The sequence below is a fragment of the Salvelinus alpinus genome, chromosome 15, assembly GCF_045679555.1.
Source record: "Salvelinus alpinus chromosome 15, SLU_Salpinus.1, whole genome shotgun sequence".
Lineage (NCBI taxonomy): Eukaryota > Metazoa > Chordata > Actinopteri > Salmoniformes > Salmonidae > Salvelinus > Salvelinus alpinus.
The window spans coordinates 1,917,478-1,935,407 of record NC_092100.1 but is presented as its reverse complement, the minus strand read 5'-3'; the positions used below and the strand labels follow the sequence as shown (position 1 = coordinate 1,935,407).

At 46.7% G+C, this 17,930-nt stretch overlaps 1 protein-coding gene across 1 annotated transcript; it reads right to left on the bottom strand.

Annotated features, from left to right (window-relative positions):
* Window positions 1-216: 216 nt before the first annotated feature.
* On the bottom strand, window positions 217-4,073 carry LOC139539375 (putative claudin-24). The gene has a single exon (XM_071342249.1). The coding sequence runs from the start codon at window positions 2,160-2,162 to the stop codon at window positions 1,416-1,418; it is 747 nt and encodes a 248-aa protein (XP_071198350.1). The 5' UTR covers window positions 2,163-4,073; the 3' UTR covers window positions 217-1,415.
* Between the last annotated feature and the right edge of the window lie 13,857 nt (window positions 4,074-17,930).

The following is a 17,930-nucleotide window of genomic DNA, read 5'->3' as shown; positions in this document are numbered from 1 at the left end:
GGTTGGAACTAACCCTAACCCATCTACATGACTGGTTGGAACTAACCCTAACCCATCTACATGACTGGTTGGAACTAACCCTAACCCATCTACATGGCAGGTTGTAACTCGTCGAGAGAAGATGAAGAAAACAGTGACATTGTTGTCTGGATGTCAACCTCAGCATGTTGGAGAGAAACCAATTTTATTCAGATCAATTCATTACAGTAGATTATTGATTATTTACAAAAACATCTTAAATTCAGTGAACTATATACTTATATATTACACTAAACTATTATTTATTGCAATTACTGTATATCAAGTGTTTAATTTCTACATTAAATTGACATTATTAAAAAAAAGATTTGTCAGAAAGAATTAACTGCATACAGGCTTTATAGCGTCAGGGAGGATGGGGTGAGGGTGGAGCAGGTTTTATAGCGTCAGGGAGGATGGGGTGAGGCTGGAGCAGGTTTTATAGCGTCAGGGAGGATGGGGTGAGGCTGGAGCAGGTTTTATAGCGTCAGGGAGGATGGGGTGAGGCTGGAGCAGGTTTTATAGCGTCTGGGAGGATGGGGTGAGGCTGGAGCAGGTTTTATAGCGTCAGGGAGGATGGGGTGAGGCTGGAGCAGGATTTATAGCGTCAGGGAGGATGGCGTGAGGCTGGAGCAGGATTTATAGCGTCAGGGACGATGGGGTGAGGCTGGAGCAGGTTAGATAGCGTCTGGGAGGATGGGGTGAGGCTGGAGCAGGTTTTATAGAGTCAGGGAGGATTGGGTGAGGCTGGAGCAGGTTTTATAGCGTCAGGGAGGATGGGGTGAGGCTGGAGCAGGATTTATAGCATCAGGGAGGATGGGGTGAGGCTGGAGCAGGTTTAATAGAGTCAGGGAGGATGGGGTGAGGCTGGAGCAGGTTTTATAGAGTCAGGGAGGATGGGGTGAGGCTGGAGTAGGTTTTATAGCGTCAGGGAGGATGGGGTGAGGCTGGAGCAGGTTTTATAGCGTCAGGGTGGATGGGGTGAGGATGTAGCAGGTTTACATCCCAACAATTTCCTCTGAATCTGACATTTTTAAAAAATGTGTTGTGAAAGTTGCTCCAGGTGTTCCCTGTGGGTTTGACATAGAAGCATGTAGTTGCTTTATAAACAGCCTGTCAAAAAGCAGTCAGCCAGAGTGCCAAGGCTGGTTCTTAGGCTGTTTAACTATTTTCAAGAGAGGCAGAACCATCCATAAACCTTCCAGAATACCTCTCCCCTCTCCTTCCTTCCACCTCCCCTCGCCTCAGAGAGAGGAGAGGAGATACGAGGTCCAGAGTACGGATCATTCCTCCAGGAAACCTCCCCTCCCCTCGCCTCAGACATACTCTGGAGGTTTCTTGGAGGAATGATCCATACTCCGGACCTCGTATCGCCTTTCCTCTCTTCTCCCCTCGCCTCAGACATACTCTGGAGGTTTCCTGGAGGAATGATCCGTACTCCGGACCTCGTTTCTCTTCGGCGATTGTGCCTGGGGTGCTCCGTAATAGTCTGTCTGAGGTCCCCTGGAATGATCTGCTTGGGGGGCTCCGTAATAGGCTGCCTGAGGTCCCCTGGAATGGTCTGCCAGAGGCCCCAGACAGGATGCAAACAGGAGTAATCCCGCCACCAGCAGGAGGAACCCCCCCACCCAGCCGCAGAACAGGGCATCACCAAACTCCCAGCGTGGCACCACCTCCGGCACTGACTCATCAAAGTAACGCATTACCGTCAAGTGGGCGACGTAGGAAACAGGGACCAGACACAGCACCCCAGCTACCATCCCCAGCACCCCTCCTGCCACCTTCATGATCCTCTTGGCCCTGCAGCCCTCCAGCCCCTGGCTGAAGCTGTTGACCAGGTAAAGACCAGGGATAGCCAGGAGCAGGCCCAGCAGGCCCACAGCCAGGGAGATACACATGAAGACACGGGCCACCTTGATGTCCTGAGGCAGGCCCAGCAGGCTGTCGTAGGGTCGACACTCCATCCCCCCCATGTCCTGGACCACACAGGTCTCCCAGAGACCCAGCTCATAGCTCTCTGTGAGCAAGAGGTCTGTGGACAGGGTCAGCCACTGTGGCATCAGGGTGGTGGCCAGAGCACACAGCCAGGCTGCCATGTACACTACCATCCCCAGCAGCTCCAAAGTGGAGGCACACAGGTCCATGGTTTACCCGCCCCTCTCTGGACCCGCTCCGTTGACCCTCAAGAGCTCTTCTCTGGAGAGGTTCTGGAGAGGTCTGGCAGCTCCTGATGTCCAGTAGGAACAGAGAGGCTTCTCACAGCACCTGCTAATTACTGCTGACTACTGTTCTGTTCACAGGCAGGCGGAGAGCTCCTTCACTAACAGTCCCACTCCACAGAAACACACATCATCTGGCTGGAGGCTGGGAAGAAAGGGGCTCTCTGGCACATGGCCCTCCCCTACCTCCTGCTGAGGCTGCTGGTCTGCCAATGGACCAGGGGAGGGAGGGTACATGGCCAGCCTCCCTGAGAATCCTGCCCTGCCTGTCTCCCAGCCCTCCCAGCCACATGGGATGGTATTAAAGAGAGACAGGAAGTTATTAAAATGCAGATTGTTGACAATTCACGACAGAGAGCCAAGTCTGGGCTCAGCCCTCCTGGTTATTGTGCACCTATCCCAAATGGCACCCTATTCCCTATTTATTGCAGTACTTTAGGAAATTATGCCTTTCTTTTAAGCACTTCTCAGTAGTTGGTATTCAGACTTCCCTCATGAAAGTAACAGGGAGAATAGTGTACAATAGAGTAGGCTATACCCTCGTCTATATTCTGCACTAACCATGGAACCGTGTGATGACACATCCAAGTATTGCAACATGGGTCAGGTTCAAACTGTTATGGAATGATAATGTAGGCTATACCAACTGAAGGGAACGAACATTGAATTGGCAGTTGAATGTGTTGTCATTAGACCTACTGACGATCGATACTGATAGTGACTAATATTTAACATGACAGAAATAGGAAACAGAGAAAGCCGGAGTAGCCTATAATTAAGACATTCGAGAGTGCCCATTCCTGCAGGTTAAAAGGCCGTACAATTTAAATTCTGCATAATGGCAAAGAATTTCATCAACTTTACTGTGAGAAAGGTGATATGTTGATAAGCTTCAGTTTGCTGCCATGTGACTGGTTTTACATTTATCTCCAGTGATTATAAGGGAAAATAGATCTTAAACAAATGTAATATATATTTAAAATTCCCTCATCAAACGGATTACTCATTTACCTAGCTCTTATCAATAGATCTTATCAAGTTGTAAATTACAGTGCATAGAGAATGGTGTTATTTATATAAACAAAATTAGTCGATTATTTTTCGACTTGGAACCGGCAGGTTCACTAGACCTTATTCAATAAAATTTAAATCAAATGTATTTATAAAGCCCTTTTTACATCAGCCGATCAAAGTGCTGTACAGAAACCCATCCTAAAACCCCAAACAGCAAGCAATGCAGATGTAGAAGCACGGTGGCTAGGAAAAACTCCCTAGAAAGGCAGGAACCTAGGAAGAAACCGAGAGAGGAACCAGGCTCTGAGGGGTGGCCAGTCCTCTTCTGGCTGTGCCAGGTGGAGATTATAACAGAACATGGCCAAGATGTTCAAACGTTCATAGATGACCAGCACGGTCAAATAATAATAATCACAGTAGTTGTCGAGGGTGCAACAGGTCAGCACCTCAGGAGTAAATGTCAGTTGGCTTTTCATAGCCGATCATTCAGAGTTAGAGACAGCAGGTGCAGGAGAGAGAGAGAGTCCAAAACAGCAGGTCTGGGACAAGGTAGCACGTCCAGCGAACAGGTCCAGTGAACAGGTCAGTGTTCCATAGCCGCAGGCAGAACAGTTAAAACTGGAGCAGCAGCACGACCAGGTGAACTGGGGACAGCAAGGAGTCATCAGGCCAGGTAGTCCTGAGGCATGGTCTATGTCTAAAATCTATGCAGCCTACTCAGTCACTTTTTATAGCTACTGTTAACAGGCCTCCTGGGCCATATACAGTGTTCCTCACTGAGTTCCCTGAACCCGGATCTCTCTTTTGACGAACATATCAAGACTATTTGAAGGACAGCTTTTTTCCATCTTCGTAACATTGCATTGATATGCCCAACCTAGATCGAGGCAGAGAAACAGTCTCAATGGGGATAGCTGAGCTGACTACACTGACTGTGTTAGTGGCAGACTCCACTAAGCTAGCAAGCTGGCTAATAGCCTGCTGCCTGGCCTGCGCCCTATCTCATTGTGGAGCTAGGGGAGTTAGAGCCCTGTCTATGTTCATAGATAAGATGAGAGCACCCCTCCAGCTAGGAAAGAGTCCGTCACTCCTCAGCAGGCCAGGCTTGGTCCCGTTTGTGGGTGAGTCCCAGAAAGAGGGCCAATTATCCACAAATTATATATTTTGGGAGGGGCGTGAGCCAGGGAGGCGTTATCAACCAGCGATTGAGTTTATTTTTTATTTTATTTTACCAGGTAAGTTGACTGAGAACACATTCTCACTTACAGGAACGACCTGGGGAATAGTTACAGGGGAGAGGAGGGGGATGAATGAGCCAATTGTAAGCTGGGGATGATAAGGTGACCGTGATGGTATGAGGGACAGCTTGGGAATTTAGCCAGGACACCGGGGTTAACACCCCTACTCTTACGGTAAGTGCCATGGGATCTTTAGTAACCACAGAGAGTCAGGACACCCGTTTAACGTCCCATCCAAAAGACGGCACCCTACACAGGGCAGCATCCCCAATCACTGTCCTGGGTTATTGGGATATTTTATATATTTTTTATACCAGAGGAAAGAGTGCCTCCTACTGGCCGTCCAACACCACTTCCAGCAGCATCTGGTCTCCCATCTAGGGACCAACCAGGACCAACCCTGCTTAGCTTCAGAAGCAAGCAGCAGTGGGATGCAGGGGGGTATGCTGCTGGCTGTAGACCTCCTCACTCCCCCTAACTGGGAGGGGGTCAGAGACAATTACTGCTGTAGACCTCCTCACTCCCCCTAACTGGGAGGGGGCCAGAGACTCTGCTGTAGACCTCCTCACTCCCCCTAACTGGGAGGGGGCCAGAGACAATTACTGCTGTAGACCTCCTCACTCCCCCTAACTGGGAGGGCCAGAGATAATTACTGCTGTAGACCTCCTCACTCCCCCTAACTGGGAGGGGGCCAGAGACAATTACTGCTGTAGAGCTCATCACTCCCCCTAACTGGGAGGGGGCCAGAGACAATTACTGCTGTAGACCTCCCCACTCCCCCTAACTGGGAGGGGCCAGAGACAATTACTGCTGTAGACCTCCTCACTCCCCCTAACTGGGAGGGGGCCAGAGACAATTACTGCTGTAGACCTCCTCACTCCCCCTAACTGGGAGGGGGCCAGAGACACTTACTGCTGTAGACCTCCTCACTCCCCCTAACTGGGAGGGGGCCAGAGACAATTACTGCTGTAGACCTCCTCACTCCCCCTAACTGGGAGGGACCAGAGACAATTACTGCTGTAGACCTCCTCACTCCCCCTAACTGGGGGGGGGGGGGGGGCAGAGACAATTACTGCTGTAGACCTCCTCACTCCCCCTAACTGGGAGGGGGCCAGAGACAATTACTGCTGTAGACCTCCTCACTCCCCCTAACTGGGAGGGGGCCAGAGACAATTACTGCTGTAGACCTCCTCACTCCCCCTAACTGGGAGGGGGCCAGAGACAATTACTGCTGTAGACCTCCTCACTCCCCCTAACTGGGAGGGGGCCAGAGACAATTACTGCTTTAGACCTCCTCACTCCCCCTAACTGGGAGGGGGCCAGAGACACTTACTGCTGTAGACCTCCTCACTCCCCCTAACTGGGAGGGGCCAGAGACAATTACTGCTGTAGACCTCCTCACTCCCCCTAACTGGGAGGGACCAGAGACAATTACTGCTGTAGACCTCCTCACTCCCCCTAACTGGGAGGGGGCCAGAGACAATTACTGCTGTAGACCTCCTCACTCCCCCTAACTGGGAGGGCCAGAGATAATTACTGCTGTAGACCTCCTCACTCCCCCTAACTGGGAGGGGGCCAGAGACAATTACTGCTGTAGAGCTCATCACTCCCCCTAACTGGGAGGGGGCCAGAGACAATTACTGCTGTAGACCTCCCCACTCCCCCTAACTGGGAGGGGCCAGAGACAATTACTGCTGTAGACCTCCTCACTCCCCCTAACTGGGAGGGGGCCAGAGACAATTACTGCTGTAGACCTCCTCACTCCCCCTAACTGGGAGGGGGCCAGAGACAATTACTGCTGTAGACCTCCTCACTCCCCCTAACTGGGAGGGGGCCAGAGACAATTACTGCTGTAGACCTCCTCACTCCCCCTAACTGGGAGGGGGCCAGAGACAATTACTGCTGTAGACCTCCTCACTCCCCCTAACTGGGAGGGGGCCAGAGACAATTACTGCTGTAGACCTCCTCACTCCCCCTAACTGGGAGGGGGCCAGAGACACTTACTGCTGTAGACCTCCTCACTCCCCCTAACTGGGAGGGGCCAGAGACAATTACTGCTGTAGACCTCCTCACTCCCCCTAACTGGGAGGGACCAGAGACAATTACTGCTGTAGACCTCCTCACTCCCCCTAACTGGGGGGGGGGGGGCAGAGACAATTACTGCTGTAGACCTCCTCACTCCCCCTAACTGGGAGGGGGCCAGAGACAATTACTGCTGTAGACCTCCTCACTCCCCCTAACTGGGAGGGGGCCAGAGACAATTACTGCTGTAGACCTCCTCACTCCCCCTAACTGGGAGGGGGCCAGAGACAATTACTGCTGTAGACCTCCTCACTCCCCCTAACTGGGAGGGGGCCAGAGACAATTACTGCTGTAGACCTCCTCACTCCCCCTAACTGGGAGGGGGCCAGAGACAATTACTGCTGTAGACCTCCTCACTCCCCCTAACTGGGAGGGGGCCAGAGACACTTACTGCTGTAGACCTCCTCACTCCCCCTAACTGGGAGGGGCCAGAGACAATTACTGCTGTAGACCTCCTCACTCCCCCTAACTGGGAGGGACCAGAGACAATTACTGCTGTAGACCTCCTCACTCCCCCTAACTGGGGGGGGGGGGGCCAGAGACAATTACTGCTGTAGACCTCCTCACTCCCCCTAACTGGGAGGGGGCCAGAGACAATTACTGCTGTAGACCTCCTCACTCCCCCTAACTGGGAGGGGGCCAGAGACACTTACTGCTGTATACCTCCTCACTCCCCCTAACTGGGAGGGGGCCAGAGACAATTACTGCTGTAGACCTCCTCACTCCCCCTAACTGGGAGGGACAGAGACACTTACTGCTGTAGACCTCCTCACTCCCCCTAACTGGGAGGGACCAGAGACAATTACTGCTGTAGACCTCCTCACTCCCCCTAACTGGGAGGGGGCCAGAGACAATTACTTCTGTAGACCTCCTCACTCCCCCTAACTGGGAGGGGGCCAGAGACAATTACTGCTGTAGACCTCCTCACTCCTGGGAGGGGGCCAGAGACACTTACTGCTGTAGACCTCCTCACTCCCCCTAACTGGGAGGGGGCCAGAGACAATTACTGCTGTAGACCTCCTCACTCCCCCTAACTGGGAGGGACAGAGACACTTACTGCTGTAGACCTCCTCACTCCCCCTAACTGGGAGGGACCAGAGACAATTACTGCTGTAGACCTCCTCACTCCCACTAACTGGGAGGGGGCCAGAGACAATTACTGCTGTAGACCTCCTCACTCCCCCTAACTGAAGCTATGTTGCGTTTGGTGACCTCTGACTGTTTCATCCTAACATTGTTGGTGCCGATGAGGATAACAATATCTCTATACTCTCTACACTCGCAAGTTTTAGCTTCAGCCAGCACCATCTTCAGATTTGCCTTTACGTTGGTAGCCCTGCCCCCTGGTAAACCAGAGAAGGCTCGGCCTCTGAAACACAGCGCACAGCAGCACGTAAACAAGTCCACAAGTTGTGACCGGAAGTCACATCGTAAAGGTGGAGGAACTAAGTCAAGGTCAGAATACGGTGTATCTGTAGACACACCTGCACCACACATTTATTTGATCTCAAAATTAATAGCGGGTGAATGGCACACTATGCTTAAGTCCATGGTCAGAATAAGCATTGAGAGAAAAGCACATAAAAAGGGAATTACGTTCATTTATGCGAGCTTAACTCGGGTTGGAATTGGGCCCATAGGGCACAGTAGTGGAAAGCAAAATACTTTGCAGTACTACTGCAGTCGTATCTGTACTTGACTTTACTATTTATATTTTTGACAACTTTACTTCACTTCATTCCTAAAGAAAATAATGTACGTTTTTTACTCCATACATTTTCCCTTACACCCAAAAGTACTCGTTACATTTTGAATTCTTAGCAGGACAGGAAAATGGTCCAAATTCACTTACTTGAGAGAACATCTCTGCTCATCCCTACTGCTTCTGATCTGGCTCACAAATTATTTTTGTTTTAAATGACTGTGTTGGAGTGCAAATAAATGAAAAAAACAAGAAAATCGTGCCGTTTGCTTTGCTTAATATAAAGGAATATTTATACTTTAACTTTTTAGTATATTTTAGCAATTACATTTACTTTTGATACTTTAGTATATTTAAAAACAAATACTTTCAGACTTTTACTCAAGCAGTATTTTACTGGGTTACTGTCACGATCGTCGTATGGTGGAAGAGAGGACCAAGGCGCAGCGTGATAACAATACATCTTCTCGTTTAATATAACGAAGACGAAGAACACTTTACAAACTAAACAAAACAACAAACCGACGAATGTGAAGCTATATAAACAATGTGATGACATGCAACATAGACATAGACAATCACCCACGAACTACCTAATGAATATGGCTGCCTAAATATGGTTCCCAATCAGAGACAACGATAGACAGCTGTCTCTAATTGAGAACCAATCTAGGCAACCATAGACATACATACACCTAGACTGAACACTGCCCCATAAACATACAAAAAACCCTAGACAATACAAAACACATACATCCCCCATGTCACACCCTGACCTAACTAAAATAATAAAGAATACAAAGATAACTAAGGCCAGGGCGTGACAGTTACTTTCACTTCTACTTAGGTTATTGACATTTTGACTTCAAAGAGGTCCAGCCAACCTTTTCAGAATGTGCAGGGTCGACTACAGTATCCCTCTCTGTGGAACCTCTCCTCTTCTTCGTCAGGGGGTCAGAATGTGTAAGGTAGACCTGTGTTGAGGATCAATGTGGCGGATATGTTGTTACCTACCCTTACCACCTGGGGGCGGCCCGTCAGGAAGTCTAGGATCCAGTTGCAGAGAGAGCTGTTTAGTCCCAGGGTCCTTAGCTTAGTGATGAGCTTTGAGGGCACTACGGTGTTGAACGCTGAGCTGTAGTCAATGAGCAGCATTCTCACATAGGTGTTCCTTTTGTCCAGGTGGGAAAGGGCAGTGTGGAGTGAAATAGAGATTGCATCATCTGTGGATCTGTTGGTGCAGTATGCAAATTGGAGTGGGTCTAGGGTTAATGGTGTTGATGTGAGCCATGCCCAGCCTTTCAAAGCACTTCATGGCTACAGACGTGAGTGCTACAGGTCGGTAGTCATTTAGGCAGGTTACCTTAGTGTTCTTGGGCACAGGGACTATGGTGGTCTGCTTGAAACATGTTGGTATTACAGACTCGGACAGGGAGAGGTTGAAAATGTCAGTGAAGACACTTTCCAGTTGGTCAGCGCATGCTTTGAGTACACGTCATGGTAATCCGTCTGGCCCCGCGAGCTTGTGAATGTTGACCTGTTTAAAGGTCTTACTCACATCGGCTGCGGAGAGCGTGATCACACAGTCATCCGCAAGAGTTGGTGCTCTCATGCATGTTTCGGTGTTACTTGCCTCTAAGCGAACATAGAAATTATTTTGCTCGTCTGGTAGGCTCGTGTCACTGGGCAGCTCTCAGCTGTGCTTCCCTTAGTAGTCTGTAATAGTTTGCAAGCCCTGCCACATCCGACGAGCATCGGAGCCGGTGTAGTACGATTCGATCTTAGTCCTGTATTGATGCTTTGTCTGTTTCTCAAACATTAACTCCACGTTTTCTCCCAAACACAATACACATACTAGTAAGCCCAATAAAACTAGTATTAGGCCCACTGTCATACTCTACCAGGCAACACACTTGTTTAATGACGTCACCGGACAACCGGACAACCAGTCACTGATACGTATCTAAGGCACTATGTCAAACACGTATAAGAATGTGCCGTGAATACCAACCAAAGCGCATTCCAATAAGCATTAACCCATCATAATGCAACAAAATACTATTACAAAAATGTCTAAGAACCAACCTTATGATTCCGGACCACAAAGCGAGAATCATACCCTTCAGATCCCAGATGAGCCCCCACTTGTCACAAACCGGCTCGAAGTCCATAACAAAAAAGGAGACAATGTGGAGATAAGGAATAACAAAAATATATTTATTAACTGAAGTAACCTAAATACAATTAACAATGGCATGTGTAGTCAGTAATCAGTAGTGTAAGTGAGTGGTTGTGTGCAGAGATCAAATTAAATACAATTTTATTGGTCACATTCACATTAACATTTGCTAACCATGTTTGTGTAGTGAAATGCTTGTGCTTCTAGTTCCGACCGTGCAGTAATATCTAACAAGGAATCTAACAATTTCACAACAACTACCTTATACACACAAGTGTAAAGGAATGAATAAGAATATGTACATATACATACAGTGGGGAGAAGAAGTATTTGATACACGGCCGATTTTGCAGGTTTTCCTACTTACAAAGCATGTAGAGGTCTGTAATTTTTATCATAGGTACACTTCAACTGTGAGAGGCGGAATCTTAAACAAAAATCCAGAAAATCACATTGTATGATTTTTAAGTAATTAATTTGCATTTAATTTTAATCGACAGGGAGGGTCGTCACAGAGTGGGAGGGTCGTCACAGATTGGGAGGGTCGTCACAGAGTGGGAGGGTCATCACACTATCTCAAGGCCATCAGACTGTTAAATAGCCATCACTTCCCGGCTACCACCCGGTTACTCAACCCTGCAGAGGCTGCAGCCCTTTTATTATTATTTTTTTATTTAACCAGGTAGGCCAGTTGAGAACAAGTTCTCATTTACAACTGCGACCTGGCCAAGATAAAGCAAAGCAGTGCTACAAAAACAACAACAGAGTTACACATGGAATAAACAAACATACAGTCAATAATACAGTAGAACATCTGTATACAGTGTGTGCAAAAGAAGTAAGAAGGTAAGGCAATAAATAGGCCATAGTTGCGAAATAATTACAATTTAGCAATTAACACTGGAGTCATAGATGTGCAACTGAGGATGTGCAAGTAGAAATACTGGTGTGTAAAAGAGCAGAAAAAAATATGGGGATGAGGTAGGCAGTTGGTTGGATGGGCTACTTACAGATGGGCTGTGTACAGCTGCAGCGATCGGTAAGCTGCTCTGACAGCTGACGCTTAAAATTAGTGAGGGAGATATAAGTCTCCAACAGCAGAGAACTGGAAGGAAAGGCGGCCAAAGGAGATGTTGGCTTTGGGGATGACCAGTGAAATATACCTAATGGAGTGTGTGCTATGGGTGGGTGTTGCTATGGTGACCAGTGAGCTGAGATAAGGCGGAGCTTTACCTAGCAAAGACTTATAGATGACCTGGAGCCAGTGGGTTTGGCAACGAATATGTAGCGAGGACCAGCCAACGAGAGCATACAGGTCGCAATAATGGGTAGTATATGGGGCTTTGGTGACAAAACGGATGGCACTGTGATAGACTGCATCCAATTATCTGAGTAGAGTGTTGGAGGCTAAATTGTAAATGACATCGCCGAAGTCAAGGATAGGCAGGATAGTCATTTTTACGAGGGTATGTTTGGCAGCATGAGTGAAGGAGGCTTTGTTGTGAAATAGGAAGCCGATTCTAGATTCAATTGTGGATTGAAGATGCTTAATATGAGTCTGGAAGGAGAGTTTACAGTCTAACCAGACACTTAGGTATTTATAGTTGCCCACATATTCTAAGTCAGAACCGTCCAGAGTAGTGATGCTAGGCGGGCGGGTGGGTGCGGGCAGCTATCGGTTGAAGAGCATGCATTTAGTTTTACTAGGGTTTAAGAGCAGTTGGAGGCCACGGAATGATGGAGGCCACGGTGTTGTATGGCATTGAAGCTTGTTTGGAGGTTCATTAACCTCTCTTGGGCACGTGCGACGGTAGCGTCCCACCTCTTCAACAGCCAGTGAAACTGCTGGGCGCCAAATTCAAATACAGAAATACTCGTTATAAAAATTCAGAAAACAAAACATATTTTACATAGGTTTAAAGATTAACTGCTTGTGAATCCAACCACGGTGTCAGATTTAAAAAATGCTTTACGGGGAAAGCATACCTTACGATTATTTGAGAACATAGCACACTAGACAAATCATTACAAACAGTAGCCAGTCAGGTAGAACAGTTACACAATTTAGAAATAGAGATAAAATTAATCCCTTACCTTTGATGATCTTCATATGGTTGCACTCAGCAGACATTAATTTACTCAATAAATGTTCCTTTTGTTTGATGAAGTCTCTTTATACCCAAAAACCTCAGTTTTGTTCGCGCGTTTTCTTCAGTAATCCACAGGCTCAAACGCAGTCAAAACAGGAAGACAAAAAAAATCCTAATTGTATCCGTAAAGTTCATAGAAACATGTCAAACGATGTTTATATTCAAACCTCAGGTTGTTTTTAGCCTAAATAATCGATAATATTTCAATCGGACAATAACATTGTCAATTTAAAAGGTAAACAAGAAACGCACTCTCTCGGTCTGGCGCAGGAAAAAGCTCTGTGACACGGCAGGGTCCGCTCATTCAGACTGCTCTTACTTCTTCATTTTTCAGAATACAAGCCTGAAACAATTTCTGAAGACTGTTGACATCTAGTGGAAGTCATAGAAACTGCAATTTGAGTCCTAAGTCAATGGATACTGTATTGGCATTGAATAGAAAACTACAAAACACCCCAAAAAACTACTTCCTGAATGGATTTTTCTCAGGTTTTCGCCTGCCAAATCAGTTCTGTTATACTCACAGACACTATTTTAACAGTTTTGGAAACTTTAGAGTGTTTTCTATCCAAATCTACCAGTTATATGCATATCATATATTCTGGGCCCATGCAGACCGTTTAATTTGGGCATGCATTTCATCCAAAATTCCGAATGCTGCCCCCTACCCTAGAGAAGTTGACATAGTGTCCAAAGAAAGGCCAGATGTATACAGAATGGTGTCGTCTGCGTAGAGGTGGATCAAATAATCACCCGCAGCGAGAGCGACATCATAGATAAATACAGAGAAAAGAGTTGGCCCGAGAATTGAACCCTTTGGCACCCCCATAGAGACTGCCAGAGGTCTGGACAACAGGCCCTCCGATTTGACACACTGAACTCTATCTCAGAAGTAGTTAGTAAATCAGGCGAGGCAGTCATTAGAGAAACCAAGGCTGTTGAGTCTGCCGATAAGAATATGGTGATTGACAGAGTAGAAAGCCTTGGCCAGGTCGATGAAGACGGCTTTTTTTTCACTCCCCAATTTCGTGGTATCCAATTATTAGTAGTTACTGTCTTGTCTCATCGCTACAACTCCCGTACGGTCAGGAGAGACCCGTACGGTCGGGAGAGACCCGTACGCTCGGGAGAGACCCGTACGGTCGGGAGAGACGAAGGTCGAGAGCCATGCGTCCTCCAAAACACTGCTTCTTACAACAGCGCGCATCCAACCCGGAAGCCGCAACAATGTGTCGGAGGAAACACCGTACTCCTGTGGCGGGCCGGGCACAGTGCACGCTGACCAGGTCGCTAGTGCGCGATGAGACAAGGATATCCCTACTGGTCAAACCCTCAAACCTCCCGGTCGCGGCCGGCTGCGACAGAGCCTGGGCTCGAACCCAGAGTCTCTGGTGGCCTTAGACCACTGCGCCACCCGGGAGGCCTCAGTACTGTCTTTTATCGATGGTGGTTATGATATCGTTTAGGACCTTGAGCGTGGCTGAGGTCCACCCGTGACCAGCTCGGAAACCAGATCGCATAGCGGAGAAGGGTACGGTGGGATTCGAAATGGTTGGTGATCTGTTTGTTCACTTGGCTTTCGAAGACTTTAGAAGGCAGGATGGATATAGGTCTATAACAGTTTGGATCTAGAGTGTCTCCCCCTTTGAAAAGGGGGATGACGGCGGCCGCTTTCCAATCTTTAGGAATCTCAGACGATACGAAAGAGAGGTTGAACAGACTAGTAATAGGGGTTGCGACAATGGCGGCGGATAATTTCAGGAAGAGGGTCCAGATTGTCTAGCCCAGCTGATTTGTAGGGATCCAGATTTTGCAGCTCTTTCAGGACATCAGCTGTCTGAATTTGGGTGAAGGAGAAGCGAGGGGGGGCTTGGGCCAGTTGCCGTGGAGGGTGCAGAGCTGTTGGCCGGGGTTGGGGATGCCAGGTGGAAAGCATGGCCAGCCGTAGAGAAATGCTTATTGAAATTCTCGATTATCGTGGATTTATCGGTGGTGACAATGTTTCCTAGCCTCAGTGCAGTGGGTAGCTGAGAGGAGGTGCTCTTATTTTCCATGGACTTTACAGTGTCCCAAAACATTTTGGAATTAGTGCTGCAGGATACACATTTCTATTTGAAAAAGCTTGCCTTTGCTTTCCTAACTGACTGTGTATATTGGTTCCTGACTTTCCTGAAAAGTTGCATATCGCGGGGACTATTCGAAGCTAGTGTAGTACACCACAGGATGTTTTTGTGCTGGTCAAGGACAGTCAAGTCTGGAGTGAACCAAGGGCTATATTTTCTACATTTTTTGAATGGGGCATGCTTATTTAAGATGGTGAGGAAGGCACTTTTGAAGAACAACCAGGCATCCTCAACTGACGGGTTGAGGTCAATATCCTTCCAGGATACACGGGCCAGGTCGATTAGAAAGGCCAGCTCGCGGAAGTGTTTTAGGGAGCGTTTGACAGTGATGAGGGGTGGTCGTTTGACCGCGGACCCATAACGGACGCAGGCAATGAGGCAGTGATCGCTGAGATCCTGGTTGAAAACAGCAGAGGTGTAATTGAGGGGGCAAGTTGTTCAGGATAATATCTATGAGGGTGCCCATGGTTACGGATTTGGGGTTGTACCTGGTAGGTTCCTTGATAATTTGTGTGAGATTGAGGGAATCTAGCTTAGATTGAAGGACGGCCGGGGTGTTAAGCATAACAGTACGAACTCTGACGATAGATGGGGGGCAATTAATTCACATATGGTGTCCAGGGTACAGCTGGGAGCTGAGGGGGTTCTATAACAAGCGGCAACAGTGAGGGACTTATTTCTGGAGAGGTGGATTTTTAAAAGTAGTAGCTCGAACTGTTTGGGCATAGACCTGGATAGTAGGACAGAACTCTGCAGGCTATCTCTACAGTAGATTGCAATTCCGCCCCCTTTAGCAGTTCTATCTTGACGGAAAATGTTGTAATTGGGGATGGAAATTTCAGAATTTTTGGTGGCCTTCCTAAGCCAGGATTCGTACACGGCTAGGACATCAGGGTTGGCGGTGTGTGAATAAAGTACATTTAGGGGGGAGGCTTCTGATGTTAACATGCATGAACCCAAGGCTTTTCCGGTTACAGAAGTTAACAAATAAGAGCGCCTGGGGACACACAAGGCCTGGGTTAACCTCTACAACACCAGGGGAACAGAGGAGGAGTAGGATAAGGGTACGGCTAAAGGCTATAAGAACTGGTCGTCTATATACATAGACATTGTCGTGTCTTTGGCATCATTAAAGTGAAGACTGTTATTTTATCAAATCAATTCTCTCTAATTATTATTACGTTATTAAACTAATCATGTAAATGTAATTAACTAGGAAGTCGGGGCACCAAGGAAAATCTTCAGATTACAAAGTTATAATTTTCCTACTATAACTTTTCTGATATTTTCATATCTGATCAATTAGTCTTCTAATTAATGAATCATTCTCTACCTCACGTTAGTCTCATTCCAAACGTCGTAAATTGTTGGTTATCTGCACGAACTCAGCCATCACTATGAATCATCCATACATCAATTGTCTTAACAATTTATTTACTAACTAACTAAATAATCACAGAAATGCATAAACAAACAACAATATATACGGTTACAAGGAAATGATAGGGGATGTTCCCTAGTGGGCTAAACCGATATGACTGCTTGGTAGACAAAGGGACTGAAAAGGGTGCAAAAGACAAAAGACTCTACACAGTTGATAATTATAATAATTGAAATGCTAATCCTTTGCACACGAATGCTCACTCATTCGGGAATAATTGCAATTAATATATATATTTACGCTCAGTGTGTCGTCATGATCTCTGTTGGAATCGTCCGTCTTTCTGTTGGAAAGTTCATCTGAACTCATCTGACTCCCTGGAGTCTTTCGTGGTTAGAATGGTTACTTCAGAGTCCCATTCAGAAATGTTCTTATAGAATAGATGTTTCGGCGGTTGTCGGTCTTCGCATTCAGTCAACATAAATTCTAGCTGCAGACTAGTAATTAGTATCGAAGATTTGCTCTTATTCTGTCGGTATCGATAGTCTCAGAGTTTAACCATTTCCACCAGTGTAGCCAATGCTCCACGTGGTTTGGTTAGGAATTCAACAACCGAGGAATGCATGGTCTCTACTCAAACCTTAGTCCTCTCGGTAATCGAGGTACGCTTGGTCTGAAGTGGGCTTCTCCAGGTGGGGTTTATATTCGGAACAGCAGAAAAGGGCTGTCCCATGATGCCAGATCAATGTCTGTGCTCATGGGGGTGGGCCAATGACTTTAGTGAAACTTTAAAGGGAATTGGATTATCTTTCATTAAAGTTTAAAATCACATTACATAATTTCACAAATAGTTTCATATTTACTCATTCATTTTATACAATAATTAGATGCAAAACTCATAACGGAGACTCTTGTATAAGCAGTTATGGTAATGTGGCTGTATTGTCTCTCATGAGGTCACAAACATTAGACAAAATGGACCGGTCGTAGCTGGCTTCTCCACCGACCGTTTATACATTCTCCAAAACATGGATATTGTTCAGTTCTCAAGTTCTGTGAGGTAGAAGAAGTTCCTTTGTTCTACTGTGAACCTTTCTCTATCTATACTGCATGGCCGGGGGGGAAGAGAGTCTCCTCCAGGAATTTACGACCTGAGATAACAGAGCGTGGGTGTAGGGGGAAGAGAGAGGTGGTGAGAGAGAGTTGGTGCTTGCTATATCCAAAGAGGGCCACGTCATGACAACATAGACATGGAATCACTGCTCACTTTAACAATGAAACACTAGTCACTAATGTTTATATACTGCTCTACTCATTTCATATGTATATACTGTATTCTATTGTTCTGTATTTTTGTCAATGCCACTCCGACATTGCTCGTCCTAATATTTATATATTTCTTAACTCCATTCTTTTACTTTTAGATTTGTGTGTATTGTTGTGAATTATTAGATATTATTGCACTGTTGGAGTTAGGAACACAAGCATTTCATTTCACCTGCAATAATATCAGCAAAATATGTGTATATGATCCCAAAAAATTGATTTGATTAGGTATGCATGTGATGAAGCCAGATCCGAATATATTAACCTGAACGTGATGAAGACAGATCCTTGTATCTTAATCTGAATGTTATGAAGACAGATCCTAGTATCTTAACCTGAATGTGATGAAGACAGATCCTAGATATACACTAGTTTGAATGTGGTGATGATGGATTTTCTCCCTCTCTGTTAGTTCTAATGATGAGGATATAGGCATGTTTCCATTGACCCAGGTTTATTATGATGAGGATATAGGCAGGCTTCCATTGACCCAGGTTT

What these genes read in the sequence shown, in the direction of transcription:
- LOC139539375 (XM_071342249.1), bottom strand. Translation starts at nt 2,162, where the DNA reads ATGGACCTGTGTGCCTCCACTTTGGAGCTGCTGGGGATGGTAGTGTAC.